The 19,286-nt window shown below is 36.1% G+C and overlaps 1 protein-coding gene across 1 annotated transcript in view; it reads left to right on the top strand.

Annotated features, from left to right (window-relative positions):
• The window catches only part of LOC132564227 (uncharacterized), a 57,438-nt gene that overhangs the window by 20,793 nt on the left and 17,359 nt on the right, over positions 1-19,286 (top strand). The window contains exons 8-33 of the mRNA XM_060228897.1: positions 434-563; positions 1,151-1,364; positions 2,337-2,495; positions 2,835-3,183; positions 4,347-4,650; positions 6,380-6,503; positions 7,025-7,243; positions 7,773-7,982; positions 8,224-8,501; positions 8,768-9,140; positions 9,435-9,588; positions 9,859-10,115; positions 11,015-11,212; positions 11,512-11,647; positions 11,966-12,000; positions 12,180-12,324; positions 12,592-12,827; positions 13,493-13,657; positions 14,006-14,198; positions 14,705-14,959; positions 15,580-15,797; positions 16,155-16,260; positions 16,485-16,601; positions 17,236-17,368; positions 17,736-17,919; positions 18,620-18,896. Of these exons, the coding sequence (XP_060084880.1) occupies positions 434-563; positions 1,151-1,364; positions 2,337-2,495; positions 2,835-3,183; positions 4,347-4,650; positions 6,380-6,503; positions 7,025-7,243; positions 7,773-7,982; positions 8,224-8,501; positions 8,768-9,140; positions 9,435-9,588; positions 9,859-10,115; positions 11,015-11,212; positions 11,512-11,647; positions 11,966-12,000; positions 12,180-12,324; positions 12,592-12,827; positions 13,493-13,657; positions 14,006-14,198; positions 14,705-14,959; positions 15,580-15,797; positions 16,155-16,260; positions 16,485-16,601; positions 17,236-17,368; positions 17,736-17,919; positions 18,620-18,896 (5,169 nt within the window). The remainder of the gene's footprint in view (positions 1-433; positions 564-1,150; positions 1,365-2,336; positions 2,496-2,834; positions 3,184-4,346; positions 4,651-6,379; positions 6,504-7,024; positions 7,244-7,772; positions 7,983-8,223; positions 8,502-8,767; positions 9,141-9,434; positions 9,589-9,858; positions 10,116-11,014; positions 11,213-11,511; positions 11,648-11,965; positions 12,001-12,179; positions 12,325-12,591; positions 12,828-13,492; positions 13,658-14,005; positions 14,199-14,704; positions 14,960-15,579; positions 15,798-16,154; positions 16,261-16,484; positions 16,602-17,235; positions 17,369-17,735; positions 17,920-18,619; positions 18,897-19,286) is intronic.

Genomic DNA, 19,286 nt, shown 5'->3' with positions numbered 1-19,286 from the left:
ACATTATCTTTTGAAGGAACAAATGAATCATGATGAGACTTGTTTGGTAGACTTGTTACCTTAACCCTTTGTTCTAATTTAGTTATTGGCAAATTCTGTGCATATTTAATGAGGCTGCTATAACCTGATTGGCTGATATCTTTTCCAGTTTTCCATGTTACTCACTTTAAATGTCTATATTTTACAAATGAACATGTGCAGGGGATCTTAATGACTGTGTCCTTGTTGGAGCTTAAATCAGTTTTCATTTCTTGAGATTTTATAGGACCAGTCTTGACGAGGACAGTTTTTTGTAAAATCTTGTATGAAAAGAAAACAAATCCCATTTTCAATTCACGACTTATTTTCACTTGATGATAGGTAGATTATGTGATGATTATATTTATCAGCTTCAAGCAAAGAAATAGTTATTTCTGTGATCACTTTATTGTAGGATCGACCGCCGTTTGGCCGTATTACTTGAGGAATTGTCAGGGTTCAGATATGAATCCATCAACAGATACATACACATGTTCCCAAGATATAACGTTTCACGCTTGGAGTAACTTCATGCATAATGATAGGTAAATATGTCTACCTATTTGAGTTAACAAGCAGCTCAGGGTTGTTTAATATAATTAAAATTCAATTTTGAATTTTAATTTTTATCTATTCACCACAAATCTGTTATTTAAGATATTTTGTTTAGTTCCATTACCTGACTAAATATTGTATAGCCTCCAAATTCTTCCAGATGGGAAAAAAAGAGATATATCTGTTTAACAAAGTTTGTCTAGTACTATAGAATCATTAACTTTTGTTCGACTCATTTTTTGTGGTTTTTTTCAAACAATACTATTTTGTGGATTCTTGATTTTATGGACAGATATAACGAAATAAATCTACTTCTGCTAATTTCAAAAGTTCATTGGCATAGTAATTCGTTGATTAAAAGTACCCATGAAATCAACAAAATTCATCCCTCAAGAACATTTTACTGTAAATATTTTTCCAAGACAAACCTCAATTATCACCTCTCAGCATGGCTAGTTAACATAATATTGGCAATTATTGAAAATTGATTTTAAAAGCATTGGATACTTGAATATTATTTTATGTACTTGTTGAGTTAAGTCAACAACAATCTATAAAGATAACTCTGTTTTCACAGGCTTTACTTTGATATGTCCGTCAGAAATGGAGGGTATGTGAGAATTTTACATCGTGAAAACTCGTATGCCCAAACCTTGTTTAAGTTGAAAGGAAAGACCCACTCTCGGCAGTTTATGTACCATTTTGACATGGAGCTGCCATATCATGCCTGTGCCCGGAGTGGGGGCACTTCTTGTGGTCAGGCTGTCAGTGCACCAGATCTTACAGAGGATGTAAGTGTAATGGGTTATTTTATCACACCTCACAAACATTCAGTATCATGAATAATTTGGAGCAACTCACTGATTCGTTCACTCCTACCTCTCCATTGATGTAAGTGAATTTTGTCACCTCTCCCTACTTCACCAATGAAATGAGTTACCACCTCCTGTCTCACCATTGATGTATGTGAATTTTGTCACCTCTCCCTACCTCCCCAATGAAATGAAATGAGTCACCACTTCCCAACTCATCATTGAAGTATGTGAATTTTGTCACCTCTCCCTACTTCACCAATGAAATGAGCCACCACTTCCCAACTCATCATTGATGTACGTGAATTTTGTCACCTGTCCCTACTTCACCAATGAAATGTGTCACCACCTCCCAACTCATCATTGATGTATGTGAATTTTGTCACCTGTCCCTACTTCACCAATGAAATGAGCCACCACTTCCCAACTCATCATTGATGTATGTGAATTTTGTCACCTGTCCCTACTTGTGTTAAAACTTTCCAGCATGCAAATAAAATGATTCATCAATTCCTTTCTCACATTGAAGGAAAGTGAAATGAGTCAATATTTCCTGTGTCAGCATCAGTGTAAGTGACATGAGTCACAACTTTCTGCATTGATGATGAATCACCACTCCCAGTGTCATCAAATAAATGTGTTACCATGCCCTATCTCGGTAATAAAATGTCACCATGCCATACCTCATTAATTAAATGAGTCACCAGGTCCTACCTCGGCAATTAAATGAGTCTCCACTTACTTTTTCATTATTGATGTAAGTGTAATGAGTTACTGTGTATCCTGTGGATACCTTGGAAGACTATTTCATAATCTTAAACAATCATTGATGGAGACTTTGTAAACAGGTTTGCTTTACTTAGTGTGCATACTGATTTTCGGAGTGTATACCACCTTAAAAGAAATCATGGTTTTATGTTCACCTGATATAATGGTTTAATATTGTTACAGCCGTCGATCACCTTCAGCTGGGATGGTTGGGCAGATGATTTGTCAGGTCTAGACAAATATGAGTATGAAGTCTTCACCACAAGGATTTCTCAAGGGCTTATAATAGAAGATGCGCTCCTTCCCAACATGCCTGTTGTAATGCCAACCAGCCAAAGCTCGGTATGATGCCTGTATAGATTAATGAAAATGATTTGAGTATTCCTTTCCAAAATCGAAAACTGAAAAAATGGAAATTTTCATATGTTGGAGTCTCATTGACAAATTAGTAAAGAAATCAAGCTATATCACCACATCAGCAATTTATAGTTATCAAATTGTGTTCCTTTAAATAGATTTACTGAGAGTAAGAACAGTTTTGTGACAGATCTTTGAGGATCAGTCTTACCTATTTACTTACAATTTAGTTGTTCTCACACATTGGATAGCTGTTTGAAAACAATTCAGTTTATAAAGTTTTTTTACAGAATTTCATATTGTCCTTTTCAATTTTCTTTCCAGGCAACTTTCGCCTTGACAACACCAGGCATGTACATGTTGCTGCTGCATGTGATTGACAGAGCAGGAAACCTCCAGAGTGCCAGGAAGGTGATGCTATTTGACAACATGTCTGAGGTGGAGAAACTGGCAGACAAATATGCACGTGTTACCACAGCCTCCTCCAACACTAGCTATGCTTGGGTAGTCAGGGATACAAATACTGTGGATGTCATGTGGACGGACCTTTTCATCAACCAGCGACACAAAGACAACCAATGGCTGAACGCTATCAGGCCCTATACAGATGTTGACAATAATTATGATGACAGATTTGGTAACAGGACCACAGCAGCAATAGACCATGTGAATGGTATGTATAGGATACCCAAAATATTGATTTAACATTTTAATATTGTAGATTGTGTCATATGTATCTAAAAAAAGTACTGAAGCAGTATCTCAGAACTTGGCATACTACATCCTTATGCTATTAAATTTTGACAACATTTTGGTAGAGTTATGCCTATTAAAGTACTGAAGCAATATTTCTCAAACTTGGCATACTACATCTCTATGATATGTTGTTGTGCCCTTTCACTTTTCATTTATATATGATCTAATGCTACACCTTATTATAGCCGGTAATTTGACATATAAGGTGTTCCAAAACTGCTTCAGATTGGTCAAAATTAAGATATTAGCTGATTAAGTTGAAAATTGGTATAAAAAGGTGTAGGAGATGACAAATACAACTGGAAATTGTGGCTAACAATTTTGCGGGCTTTCCACTTCTTTGGTGACAATCTACCGAAAAACAAAACATTAAATTCATCGGAAGGATGTTCTGCATCGATCTGAAGAAGACAATTTCAAGAAAATTCAAAATTGGAAAAAAGAAAAAGAAAAAATTTGTTAAATTTTGAAAACTTTACCCCACAGCAAGCTTTTTTATTTGACACATTTTGTATTAATATGGCTGACAAAAACTTAGATATGAAAATTCTCTACAAATAATATTATTGCACAAACTCTGTACAATCAACGGTTTTCGAGATATTGCCATTTTTAAGTTTTTAACTTATGACGTCATGGTGGCCATATTGGATTTTTGACCTACTTAAAAAATCGGCATCGACAACTTCATATACGTATCTACAAATAGGTGAATAGACAGTATGTCTAGCTTTTACAGTTTAAAAGATTACGAACCCACAAAATACAGAAGAAGAATAATAAGAAACATAACAAAAACAATAGGTTGTGTGGAAAGCCCTAATAATAGCATTTTCGACAAATGGTTACCAAACGAAGGCCTCGTGCAAGTTTTTTGATGGGACAACCTCTCCAAAACTTTTGTTGATTTGAGAGAACGGTGTATTAGTTGGCCATCCTGGTGACAGTTCTAGTTTTGTTTTAGCATGATTTCGTTATTCTTAAAGCTGTGGCATGCCATAAAATGCAATTCCTTTACAAAATTCATAACCACTGTTTCAGTGTTTTCCTATTAAATGGGTGTATTGATACTTTATCCAGGTGTGGTTGATTTCTGGGTATCCTTCGAGGTATACACAGGTGGTGATGTATTAAAAGACTCACAGGAATTCACCACCATCAGACCAAACATTCATGACCAAAGTACTTCGCTGACAGTAAACTGGGATGATGGGGATAAACTAAATGTCACAGTGCGAGCCATTGATGTCATGGAAAAGTATGACGATGTTATGCTGACCGTCTTTCGGGATAATACAGCACCAGTGATACGAGATCTATGGCTTACTCGTGGAGGTCGTACCAACCTGTCTGTGCACAGTTTAGAGGACTTCACAACAATGATGTAAGTATCTCTCATCATTGAGTTGTTGACCTCGATGATATTATTGGTATAATTGAGGTTTTACACAATATTCCCTTACATACAGGTGTTGATTGGTTCCATGCAATACATTGGAACCCATTTCATATCACATCTGTTAATATCACTTTTTGGTTAATTTCAGGTTTTCTTGAAACAGATTTTTTTTACGCAACCAGGGGCGGTCGTATATTGGCGTCATCTTCTCTGTTTGTCCGTCCGTCCGTATGTCCGTCCTTATGTCCATTTCTTGTGAACGCAACTCCTCCTAAACTAATCATCAGATTTTCATGAAACTTGCTCAATGTTACTACTGCAATGGGTAGATGTGCGTGAAGGGGTGATTTTTTGGTTCGTTGATTTATGCCATTTTCAACTTTGTATCTGTAGCTTGCTGATAGTGGAGCTTTGTGAACGCAACTCCTCCTAAACTAATATCAGATTTTCATAAAACTTGCTCAATGTCACTTATATAATGGTTCGATGTGCATGAAGGGGCGATTTTACGGTTCATCGATTTTTGTAAGACTTATGATACAGATTTGTTAAAAGTGATAATTAAAAGGACCAATCTTGATCTTTATATTTCGTGGCAGCGTATATTGTGTCCATGGCACTCTTGTTACCTTTATATTTTATGTAATTCAACATCTGATAATGTCGGAGCCAATGTTGGAGTGGGAGCCGATTTGCTGCCGAAACTTCTTGAAAATAAGTCTTTAGTATGCATACTGGTATCAATTTCATTACATGCCCCAAAAAGCTTCACTGGGCCGCTTACGTCTTTTCTCATATTGTGTTCATTTTTGTTTAGGGAAAAAGTGTATCATATGAAATGAAGATTGGAAACTGAATAGGTCATATCATAATGTTGACGCTTTAAAATTTCATCAAATCATTTATTGCCTGAATTAGCGCAAGCACTGATAAAGTGAAAGTAAAATGTTTTTGAAACATAGTTTTCCCTATGCAGTGTTTCATGACATCTGATTGGCCATTAAAAAAATTACCACTAATTTAACAACCAATGAAATGTGGCATTTCAAAGGTGAACAGTTACACTATTTTTGTCGGCAAGGATCGAGTAGCTATCATCAGAACACATTTTATCAAAGTTGCATAGCTACATACTGTATATGTACCAACTTTGCAATGATACACCATTATGTAGCCTATACAGTAATGGATGGATAAATCATACAGCAATATGTCAGCTGATGAATGATATGGTAGTGTCATGTACGAATCTGTCGTGATCGTTCACAATAATTATGATTGCAATTTAGATATTTCAAAGAATAAATAAACAAAAGTCAAATCAAATCATTGTTTATATTGGAAAAACAAATCAAATTTCAATTTCATCATCTCCAAACAATTTCTGTTAGAAACAAGTCAATTTGGTGAATCTGAAAATTTACTAATGGGTTTACACGCCTGAAAAAATGTATCAGATGTTGATGTTGATGTCATATTCTGCTTATCATCACATCTTCCCCTGACAAAAAGAACATGAGTGGATTTCACTGTATTAGGATTAATTGATTGCTGCCCTGATATAACTAATTACTAAATTGGTGCCCTGATGTGTTGTAACTACTGTTTGTCAGGTGCCCTGTTGTGTTGTAATTGCTATGTGATAGATGATCTGTGTTTTAACTTTTTGACAGATGCCTTGTGGTGTTGTAATGAATGCTGTATACTTTTTCAGGATTGAATGGGAGAGCTACGACTTCCATAGTGGTATAGACAGTCTATATTGGAAACTTTATGATAACTACACAGAGACGGTTATACAGCATGGCCATGAGGATCTCATCTCACAACGGGCAGATGTATGTTAAAAAGACTGAAAAAGAAAATCAAAAGTTACAGGACTATAGCACTAATCTTCAGCTATCATTTCTTCTTGTCTATACCAAGTTAACCCAAACAGTTTCAGGGTCTCCTTTGGGCTAATTTCATAGAGACTTCAAAAATATTGTAGGAGTAGGGACCACTGCTGAGTGTGAAGATTTTGACCAGCAGATAGTATGCAAAGAAAAACAATGTTACAGTCATGACAATGAGACAATAAATCATAAAGAAAAGAGAAATCTTTTTGGCCTTTGTACATAAGTAGCCAGTCACACTCAACATTGACTGACATCTTGGTACTACATGTACTTGCTTCAAGCAACAAGTCGGTATTTCCAGACCTCAAGCTCTGAAGGCAGTGGCGGGTTTAATGACTGATAATTTCCATTCTTATTTTAAACTTAGGAAATGTTGAGATTTATAACATCAGGGAGTAGTTATTATCTTTGTTTAATAAAAAATTAATTTTATTTACAACACACTGATACTTTTTGTACAGGATCTCTCTGCCTGTCAGGCCACTTATGGTGGAAATCCAGGAGACTGTTATTGTACACCATATCAGGGATGTTTCCATCAACACTTCGCGGTAAAACCAGAAATCAAAGTAGGAGCAGGGCTGGTACTGGAGCATGCTTCGGGAAAACATGATTCAGACTATTACATCGAGATTCAGGTCACAAACATTGCTCAACTTGTAACCACGCTCAGGAAGAAGGTAGGTCTTCATCAACAGCGTAACTTAAGTAAATCAATATTATTGATAATTTGAAACCATACACTGAAAGAATATAAGTCACTTATATACCATCATATTGATTCCAAGGGCTTGTGGGTACTCTTCCTGTTAACATTATGTTATTTTACTTTGTTTTATTAAGAACCAATGCAGCACAATGATGCCAATGACAAACAATTTTCATTTGAGGTATTGGTACCGAAAATTAATTTTCAGATATGCTGTTTTTCTCTGCATCACTTTCTTTTTCAATAACTTAGATTTAAGATTTTACAAACTTTGTTTCAAATTTATTTTCATAGTTTACTATAAGTTTTATTTTTTCACCATTTTCAATGATAGAATAAAACCATGAAAATAGAATAAGTAAAAAAATGGTCATCCATTTTATGACTTCCACAAACATTAATTCTCTGGCATCATACTTATAGAAAAACTGAGATAATTCAAACCCTGGAAAGAAAACACATATATAATATAGTACCAAGTACATGTCTCTTTGTTGTAGATTACAATTGATGTGTCACCTCCACACACGGGGGTCGTCCACGATGGAGTTCGTGGGTCACTAGAAGTTGACTACCAGCAGTCGCTGAGCCTCAGTGCACACTGGGAAGGCTTTTTTGACCGTGAGAGTGGAGTTAAGATGTATTTGTACAAGTTTGCAACCTCATGTCAAGACTCGGCAACCATGGTTCTAGATTCGGCTGATCCAACTGTATGTACTCAAAATATATAATATATTTCTTCAGTAGTACTTATGTATCATGATTGCGTCTAATGATGTATTTTACAGATTTACATTTTGTGTGATCTTGAGTGTACTCTAAATGAAAATTTAAAGTAAAAGAACCATACTGCCTTTCTTTTACAATTTTGTGCTGTAATTATTCACACATTAGACTTTATACATTGATAAGGGAAGAAACGTTTCATAAGAAAATTAATCTGTTATCTAGGTCATAGAAACGACTGACACTGATGTTAGTCATACAGCTGCTGGTCAGGGAGTGTATTTTGTAACAGTGGTGGCCTTTAACCATGCCCTAGAACCATCTGTACCTGTGTGTTCGGATGGAGTCACCATAGACAGTGGCCTAACAGCAATAAAGGAGATCTCTGTGGATACAGCCATGGTCAGAGGTGGCCTGGTGACTGACCCCGGAGCCACAGCTGTATGGATACTCGGTACTGACCGCACACTAAGACAACTCTCTACCACCACTGCAGCTTGTCGGTAAGAACTTATAAATGGATTACAGGATGCAGTGCCAACAGTGTCTGAACAGATTGTTTGATATGAAGTGAAGAAGCAGTTTTTGTAATATTGAACCCAAAGAAAAAATTTGAAGATAACCATGTAAAAATTTTGAAAGGAAAACTAGTTTCGTTTGGAAACATATTTGAGAAAATAGCCTTAATTTGTGATAGAGCATGAGCAGTATCTGACAATAAGAAGTGAAAAATTACTTATAATCATAACAATGTTACTTCTACACACAGCGCCAAAGCCACAGTGGTGTCAGACCTTGACCTGTTTCCAAGGGAGCGTTATGACAATATGACAGAGGTAGAGGTCGATGGTGACACATTTTGTGATAACAGCACTGGAGCACCTTCACCAGTTGCAGTGATGTTACATAAATCTTCTAGTCTGACTGTCTCTTGGCTGGCCGAGGACACTGTTGGAGGAGTGTTTGACCATGAATTTGGACTAACCAGTACGGCAGGTGGCAGTGCTGCTCCAGACATCTTCAGCTTCATTTCATCTAGGCAAAATACTCACATCACTCTCCGCCACGAAGATGTATCCACAGGTGCTGAGTTTTATATGGCCATAAAAACCATCAGCAAGACAGAAACAGAAAATATACAGGTGGGTTAGCTTCAAGTAGAATATGAATACAAAAATGTCAAACTCTTTTCTTCAAAGTCTGTGATTTAGAGTACAACGAAGGGGATATATATTGCACTCAACCATCCATTCCACCTTCATTTCTGTCTTCAGAAGTTTGATGTCAAATGACAAGGTCACTGTTACTAAATATAGTTGAAATACCAAAAAATGTTAAAATGGTTATAATTATACAGTGTTACTTAACACGATTGTCCTTTGTTTTGGTGTGAGCTCAGTTTACATTTCACTACTGTGTTCCTGTGACATTTGCAGACTCTTGGGCCATTCCTGTTGGATACCACTGCCCCAACCTTCAGTGGAGCAGTGACTGCAACCTTAGTTGGTGACCATTTGGTAGCTACCTGGACTTCCACAGATTTTGTAGATACAGAAGAGTATTATGAGCTTTTTTACAGCTTTGCCATTGGTGAGAGTAATTTGATATATGAACTTTCGGTAATAATATTTTATGTAATATTTTTTCCCAATATTTTATATTTCTAGTGCATAAGAAAATTAACACATTTAACGTATCAGCCCTTCAGATTTCAAAATCACCAAGACTATAATGTCATTTGATTTTTAAACCTTGGAATTTAATTTTTTTCAAGCATTGTTAACAAAATCTCTTTACTAGGCTCTGCCTGTCGAAACCTATAGTGTATAATTTTTCATACACTTCTGGTTTTCTTCTCAGGACACAGCGAGTATGGAGTGGATGTCCAGCAGTACAAACCGTTGTCAGGTGGCGCCACCTGTACTTTAAGTGCTGTGCCTGATTGTACAGCTGCCCTGGTGGCTGCTTTGGACTGGGATTTACATGGTCACCATGCTTACTATGTCACTGTCAGGGCAGAGAACTCTGTTGGTCTTTTTGTAGCAGCAACATCGAATGCATATTTCCATGATGTACAGTTGGCTGCCAAGGGTGTGGTACTAGATGTACCAGTGGGGGTAAGTTGTCAATAGTTACAGTTTGCATAAAAAAAATACCTGATTTAAAAACAAAGTGTTCTGGAGATGTTTCCCTTAACACTCCTTGATAGAACTCTAAAGTTTGCTCCCTGTCAGGCAGGGGTATATTTGGTATTCTGTGTTGCCATATTTCGGGTTTGAAGTTTGGTCTTATGACATATTTTATAGAGAGTAACATGTTTGTTTATTTCGCCGAAAATTTGCCTGTACTTTAATCGCAACCTTCATATACAGTGTTATGATGTATCTATGTACAATTGTTTTGCCCCACTCCAAATCAATGTCCAGTATCTTAACCTCCAGATATATATATAGTTCATATTTACTTTTTCTTTACTCAATAGTATCATAACATCAAGTTGTAAATGATAAGGTTAAGTTAAGTTATGGGTCAAAGGTCACATTTTAACAACTTTTGACTACTGCAAATTCCTCACTCAGTGATACTTGCATACATGGGCATTTGGTGGCTTTCATGTCTTGCAGACAATTTCTTGTTTCCTTCAGTTGCAAAACAAATTTAAATGAAAAAAAAAATGATGAAACGTTAAATTTTGTTGCAGAGTGATAAGAATGCAGTACCCTACACAGTAAGTTTGACATAAATAATTAGTATTGATAATATACAACAAGATATGATAATGTTGCATCATTAGATTGAATTTCATTTTCTGTTAGAGTTGGACGATTACAGTCATTTCCGCCATGAAAAAGCACAAGACATTAAGATTGAACAATGAAAAAAAAATGATTAAAAAAAAAACATTAATGTCAACAAAATCCTGACTATATCATGTTTTTATTTTTTTATAATTTTTTATAATTTCATGTTTAGGGTTGTTTAAAGTAACGATACTGATGGTCCTTGTTTGTCATAGGATATTGAGGATTCAGACTTTCAAACTGACCAGTCCAGACTTCAGGTGAGATGGATGAATTTTAATCACCCTCATCTGGATATTACCTACCGTATCGCTATAGGTACCACGTCAGGAGGCTCTGAGGTCTATGGCCCAGCCATTGTGGCCTCCAACAACACCTTTGAGAAAACTGGACTTAGTCTTGTCCATTGGCAGGTGAGACACATTCTGATACCAGGAGAACTTTTTTTTTTTTAATTGGGTTTTTTTAACTTAGTCTGCATATTTAAATTTTTTTTATTATTTCCTTTTTTCTTTATTTTGCCTTCACTGAATTAACTCAAGTTAATTAACAAATCTCAATTTTTTTAAGTCATTTTCTGTCAGTTTGATTCAACGCCAGTCACAATTTTGTGAATGTTCCACGATTCCAATATGTACTTCAGTTAATGTAACTTTAATTGATATTTTAAGCCTTGTACCTGTTACTGATGTGGCACTGGTTTGTATTTCAGACATACTACTTTACAGTCGAGGCTGTGACGTCAGTCGGCAGTGTCAGTGTAACGTCTGACGGTGTCACAGTTATCCAGGAGGGAGCAACTCTAACAGGGGTTGAAGTGTATGATGGCAAACCATGTAACTTTACTGGTTAGTCTTCTGTTTGTTTATAATTTAATTTACAGTGATCAGTTTCACAAAATTGAAACCCCCCATAGCCCTGTCCACAACAACACTGTTTCGTGGTATTTTGTGATATTTTTTATATTTTTTCTCCCCCAACCCTCCAACCCCAACTCCAAAATAAAGGAATTGATTTAAGTCAACATTTATTCTTGGAGTCTCATAAATAAAGTCTTCAAGTTTAGAATGATATAGCAGTCTAGGTCAATTTTGATGCGAGAGAGGTGTTCTTTTATCAAAGTGTCCATGAAAAGCTGATGCCAGATTTTTGTTTGTGTCTTACAGTGGATGATGGCACACTGTTCCACCACCATGAACAGGTAAGTTGGTCTAGTTCTGAAAGTGCTAATGAATACTGATGGATACCTTAACTTCTATTGTTGTGTAATGATTGTGGCTTGCATAAGTTCATGGATTCTTAACGTTTTAATACATTGAGGAACTTATTCTTGGAGTCTCATAAATGTATCTATTTGATAAGCTGATTCATGTTTATTAGGATAATCGTGTGCGTTGTGATGAAGAGAGGGATTTCCAAATGACACTCAACATGATGCAGGCCTACTGGACCATTCCACCTGCCATACGTTACTACACTCCAGATGCCCACTGGGCAATTGAAGAGGAAGATGCAGCAGGGGGAGGTAACTCGACTGATATACTCTAGATGTTTGAATTTGTGTAACTTAACAAAATTGAAAAAGGATCTTAATATTTCTTTGTTTAAAATTTATAAGGAAGAAGAGTGTAGAAAAAGAGCTGACAATCCTTCCTTCAATAGTACTGAATGATTATGTATTGTGCTATGCTGAAACATGCAGTAGTACAAAATGTTGTATTTTCTTTATTGATAATCATGCTGCAGGATTTAACAAAAATTGAAACTTTACAGAAAAATGTCACTTCAACAGGTATTTGGACTGTGGTGCGTGATTTTGAGCATTTGTCAACATCATATGAAGTGGAGGCAAATGACCTCATCCTTCTGCCAGGACGATCGTATCGGGTTGCTCTGAAATTGTGTGCTGGCCTGACCTGTTATGCTCCTATATATACTGATGGTGTCTTGGTTCTTTCTAACCCACCCATCACTGGAAGCTTGATGGTCACTCATCTCAATCTTACAGATGGTGGAGGGGTGGAGAAGGTTGGTTTTAACACAGTTATGGTATTGGTGACGTCATTACAGTTTGAAGCATTTGGAATAAAGAATGAATATGGGATTGGCTCTTATTGTCCTTGATAGATGTATGTTGGTGTTCTTAACATTATAAGACAATGGAAAACCTTTGGAAAGGTATACAGTTCTGTAGGTGACATAATCATGAATAGCCATTGCATAGGCAACATTATGCTAACGAATGGTCATGTTTCTAATTACATAGCATTACTTTAATAGTATACAATACACAAATTGTATGCTAGATGGTGAATAAAACCCATGGAAATGAAATCTTTAATATAAAACTTAAATATTTTCACCGAAACTCAGAAAAATATGTATTGAAAACTGATGATATAAACATATCTGTTAAATGTTTGTGATAAAAGATGAAACAGTATAGTTGGGCTTTATTAATTGGAATAGGGAAACTTGAATGCTCATCTTGATTCGAAGCATTTTGTTGGTGGCGTCAGTCTGTAGTGTGTATTATACAAAATCTATAGCAAACATTGAAACTCGTTTAACTTGTAAACTCAGAAAACTCAAAGTTTTTTTCAGGACCCCGACAACCTTGAGTTAATGAAGTTTGACTGTATATTAAATTATGTCTGCCCAAGAAATGCTGGACTCTGTTTTTGCTATTTCAGCTTGTTGTACAAATGGACCGTTTTTATGATCCTGACATTGCTGATGTTACCGCCAAGTACGATGCCATTGAGAAGTATGAATGGGCAATCACTGATAATTCTGTCAGTGGAAAGATCTTCACACAATGGACAGATCTAAGCACATTCTCCGTCACTGCAAGCAAGGTAGGACTCTGGATTTCACTTCTATTAATATATAAATAACCTTCAAACCTAATATACCTGAATTATCCTTCAAATCAAAGGTAAATCCATATTTATTGTTTAAACGTTTTGAAAAATATTGAATTATTGAAATATTACAGGATGCATAAGAAATATAGACAGATTTGAAACACAACTAATGACACCTTATTCAACTCCAGAATGAAGATGAAGTAAACAAAAGTTGATGATAAATTTGAGAGGAACTAAAAAATTTATAACTCATCCGTGTCCCTGGATCATTATGGTTATCATACATTTTCAAAGCTTGCAGTAAATGCATAACATTATTGCAATTGTATGTTGCAGTTGACCTTTGAACTGAGTTTGACTGGTGAGATGGACTTTTCACGATGTAAACGTTTCTCTGTGCGTGGTTACAACAAAGCAAAGCTATGGACAGTGGTGTCAAGAGAGATCCTGGATTGTGCTGCATTTGATCCGATACTCATCCAACCTAATACCATTATAGATGCTGTGGGGGAGCAGCAGTATGATGAGAGTAAGTACGACGCATGGTGCCTTGTTATGAATTGTTTCTACATAGTCATATTTATAAGAAGACAAAACACAACGGAATGGATTTGAAATTAGTGAAGCAAGCTCTAAACTTAGGAAAAGGGGAACATTTTGAAAGTTGAGAAACCAACATCATGATGTTTGTCGCTCAGAAATAGATTGTGGTAGAAATCTGTGAGGATACCCAACAGTCTTCACTAGACCTCCTTATAATAAGTTAAACACAATGAAAACAGCGAATTAACCTCTTCATTTAATGCTATAAGATTTTGGTTAGAAGTGGATCAGTTAACTGTTATGGATGATGGACAATTAAGAAGACGAACTCTTAGCTATGATTATGCTGCTGAAATTAATGGTGATAGACTACCTACCTAATAACATAATATAAAGTTAGAATTCCTACTTTATAATTGATTGACAACATTGACCTGAATATGATCCTTCTCAAAAGGATGGATTCAAGTATAAAATCACTGTTACTTGTAGCTGGTGCCTTGAAGAATGGCTATGGCAAAGAAATCTTCCTCCAACAGAATGCTTTATGGAAACATAGCGATGTGGACTACACTCCTTACTCTAACATAATCTCCGCTGTGTGGCCTGACCTTCGACATCGTAACTACACCTATGCAGTGCTGAGAGGTGTGGCAATGGATGTGACATCATACTATCACCCTACCAATCTCTTGTCTCTCCCTGACCCGTGTTCACATCCCGAGAGTATCAAATGTGGCAACACAGGTAAATCTTTGTAGCCTTTCTCAGTTTATATTAAGTAATTACCATTGACTAAAGGAATTATTATATCGCACATCACAGAAATCCAATGACATTGTAGAAGAGATATTTGCTTGTATCAGTTTGATGAAGTTTGGTGCTGTGTAAAAATGTATTGATCGTTTATTGACCAATCAGAAGACAACTGATAATTCGCTGCATTTAAACTGCAGATTTTCCATCCAAATGCACTTGAAGTATACTTCATCTCATTTTCTTGTGTAACTACTGTAAATCACTTATATTTTGTGTAGGATTTATGTTCACACTACTAAACAAGGAAAGATAATCATGGATTCAAATCCTTTCTGATTATTCTGGTATACGTCCTGGTATCTAATAGCTTATCATTCGCAAATTTAAGTCATTTCTAGATCAGCATTTTACGAAATTCGTGAAAATGTCTGAACAGGTAAGTTTGCAATATATAGTATTTGCAAAATTTAAGCAATTTACAATACATTTCAACTACTCATGAGCCAGTTATTTAGTATGTTGTACCAGACAATAGCAGAAAATGGTACTCTTAAGAAATATAAGGTCTTGGAGGAACTCAAGTAATGTGAAATACGTTAACATTTTAGATAAGGAGTATATGAACACAGAGTTTAGTGATGGAGAGCTACAGCACGGTGCTCGCTACATCGTGTGTCTACATGCAGGCAGTACTGTCATACAACAGGAAACATGGACCCAAACATTGGAGGCTGTGAGCATGTGCAGTGATGGTGTAGTTGTGGACTTGACTCCACCCATTCCTGGTAACGTGTGGATAGGACATGTTCCAGGCAGTTTGTACCAAGTAACTATCCTGCAGTTTATTTTACAACTTCAGATTCTTGTAAAGAAAAAACATGATTACATCTTGGAGTCAATATTTTATGAATACTTGTCAATACCCTGTGTAGTCTTTGTTTTCTGGTTTGATCAGTCTGACTCTCCAGAATCATTAAGAGTGATACTATCTTTAAGCAAACATTGAATCAAGAACAAATTCAAAGTTTCTTGTCATGGTCCTAAAGTTAGCATTGCCAAATACATTTATACTTCCAGTATTTGAATTTACTGAGTAAAGTACAAAATCAAGAGTTATTTTATTGTTTGTTTCAAATAGTTTTCAGTTTTAGAATCAATTCCTTACTTTATCTGTTACTTGCAGACCATCCTCACAGATATTTATGTGAACTGGGAAACATTTGTAGACGTGGAGGAGTTCAGCACCACCTCACATTCCACAGGCATCCAGGCCTACAATGTCAGCATAGGTATTAGATACATTAGGTCTTTATAAATGTATTACAATTAAAGGTTGATTGTATATTCTTATCACAAGTCAATATCTACCTTTTGTAGCACCATAAAGGTAATATGATGATATCTTATGCTCGACTATCAGAAAATTAGTGACTGGCTAGGAATGACAGAACTGGTAAAGTTCATGTAGAGGAAAAAAACAACTATGGGTCACTGATAACATGTTATTTTTCAGGAACAACGGCAGGTGGTAATGATATGGTGGACTTTACTGATGTAGGGGCAGGTAACCATGTTGCATTTCATGGTCTGCAGCTCCAGAATGGCCACACCTACTATGCTACTGTAACAGGTAAGTATTTTTTAGAGTAACATTATGGTGAGATAACATTTGAATCTTCAGCATAATGATTCCATCTTTTTCTGATGCAGAGTTATCTACCCTTGTGAGCAGGTATTCATTGTTTGCGGGAGAAATTTGCATCATTTTCTCACAAATATGACATTATTCTCTCACAAAAATTGTTGTATATATATATAATCAGTACTTGCTGACCAGAGCAGATAACTCTGTATTACAAAAGACAGAATAAGTCTATCCATATACATTTTGATATTGTTGTCTTTAGAATTGTTCACCTACAACTGCTATTTCATTATGTTGTGGTAAACACTCAAGGACATATGTTTTAGGTTGCCTATTTTAGGATAGCAAGTAATTAAAGTATATGACCTACTTATTTTGTGAAGCAGGTTAATGTTGGGAACACTCTTACCTGTTGTCTTGTTATTTACTTCTACAGGTGTACAAAATAGTCCATGAAGAGTGATTAAATAGAACACTATTTCTGAGAAATCATTTTTCAAACATTTAACATTTTATCTTTTATTTTATCAGTTAATTTTACAAATAATGATAAAGTTTTCTAGGTATCATTGGTAAATCAATGAAGATGGTTAAACAATTATTCTCTGCGTTTTTATAGCTAAGGACTTTGCTGGGAGGAGTACCACACAGATGAGTCATGCTGTTATCATAGATGTGACTCCACCCATTAAAAGTGACAAATCAATCAAGATTGATCGACACTTTAATTCACGTACAGGAGTAGGGGCCTGGTGGGTAACATATTGACTCTTCAACATAAGATGTACATCTACTTTACATAATGATTATTTTCTGTGTGATGTTTACTTGTATGATATTGACCTTACCTGTATGTCATTTACCTGTCTGATGTGTACCTGTATGATATTGACCTGTGCCGTGTACCTGTATAGTGATTACCTCTATTGCACTTACCAGTTGTCTGATGTCTACCTGTATGACATGTGGCTATATCATGTCTACCTGTATGACATGTCGCTCTATCATGTCTACCTGTATGACATGTCGCTCTATCATGTCTACCTGTATGACATGTCACTATATTATGTTTACCTGTTTGACAGAAGGTGCTTGCAAATTGATAATGTTTGTTGACAGCTGGAAGGAAGTATTTAGTGACCTGGAAAGTGGAATACAGAGGTACATGTGGGCTGTAGGTTCTGAGCCAGGCTACGACGACATTCTGTCTTATACAGATGTGGGAGATGTTGTCTGTGCTGTTCAGGATGGTAATATTGTCCTTGACATTCACGAAGGACATGCATACTACATAACAATCAAGGTAAGTAAGACACCCTGCAGAAGTCATGCCTAAAATGTCACATTATTGTGTTCTCTCATGGCATTGAAATGCTTTGTGGATAAGCATATGACTGCTAATTAACTGAAAAATAAAGGAAAAAAAGTTAATTGTTTGAAAACCTTCAGAAACAGCTTTACAATTTCATACACCCACACAACTGAATGAATCCCTTTCCCTGTGTAAGGGAGATAATCCAGTGAGATAAATTTGACACTCCATACTTTGTTGCTTTGGACCTTATGCAGCATTTTCTTGATATAACCATTTATTCCTTTATTGATTATTTCCACTCTACACTTTATATGTAATAGGATGAATCCTACCCATTGCATTGTAAAGGTCTATCTACTAAAATTGATACTTAAAAACTTGCACACAACATATTACTTCTTTTGAGATTGAAGTATAGGGATTCAGGAATCAACATTGTCCCACAGGCATCCTTGTAACCCCTAGAAACTCAAGGACAAACTCCTTCCTGTAGAGGTAGTATGTATAACCCTGGTAAATACTAGCTGTAATATACAGCTTGATTAGAAAGAAAACCACTGTAGCTTAATCAGTCCAGTGTAAGATTAGTAAGCCAGAGGTCCAAGGTTCAATAGTGGGGGTATTGAAATTAATCAAGACCTCTGTTATATTATTATACCCTGGCTCAATGGATGTGTTTCATTTCCAGGCGTATAATGGAGCTGGACTTTACTCTCTTGCCTCGTCCTGGGCTGTAACTGTAGACCTCACTCCCCCTGTCATAGGCCACGTGTATGATGGCAAACCTGAGGACCACCTCATCAATCAAAAGGACAGAGACTTTCAGACAGACAGAACTTACATTGCTGCATACTGGGAAGGTTTTCATGATGCACATTCCAACATTCGCGAGTTTTCTGTCAGCATCGGTACTTGTCGCGGCTGTCAGGAAGTACTGGAAACACAGGCCGTTGGTATCACCAGTGGTAGGTATTGAAAGCTAGGGATTCTGACAATGAAACATTAACATGTTGTCTATAAACATCATTTTGATGTTCAGATTTACTTGGCTTTTCACAAAGTGAAAATCTTAAAATTAGGTAATTTTTTTTTAATCACCCTTAATTTATTTTTATTTCATTCAAATCACTCTTCGTCTCTCTGTCCTTTCTCCCATCTTTAAAGAATTCTTGTTATCACTATCTGTGTAGAAGGCTTCAATAGAAATTCAATAAATTCCTGATTGGAAAAAGACAATGACTCACAGGTGGCCATCTTAGATTTGACAGTTACATATTGTTGAAACATCTTGGGTAGGAGTGTTTTCACTATTAACCAACTTCACAAGCTATCATACTGACGAGTTTCACCAGTCA

The sequence above is a fragment of the Ylistrum balloti genome, unplaced genomic scaffold (assembly GCF_031769215.1).
Source record: "Ylistrum balloti isolate Yb309-2 unplaced genomic scaffold, AGI_CSIRO_Ybal_v1 Utg372088, whole genome shotgun sequence".
Classification (NCBI taxonomy): domain Eukaryota; kingdom Metazoa; phylum Mollusca; class Bivalvia; order Pectinida; family Pectinidae; genus Ylistrum; species Ylistrum balloti.
This window is presented reverse-complemented; position numbering and strand designations above follow the sequence as displayed.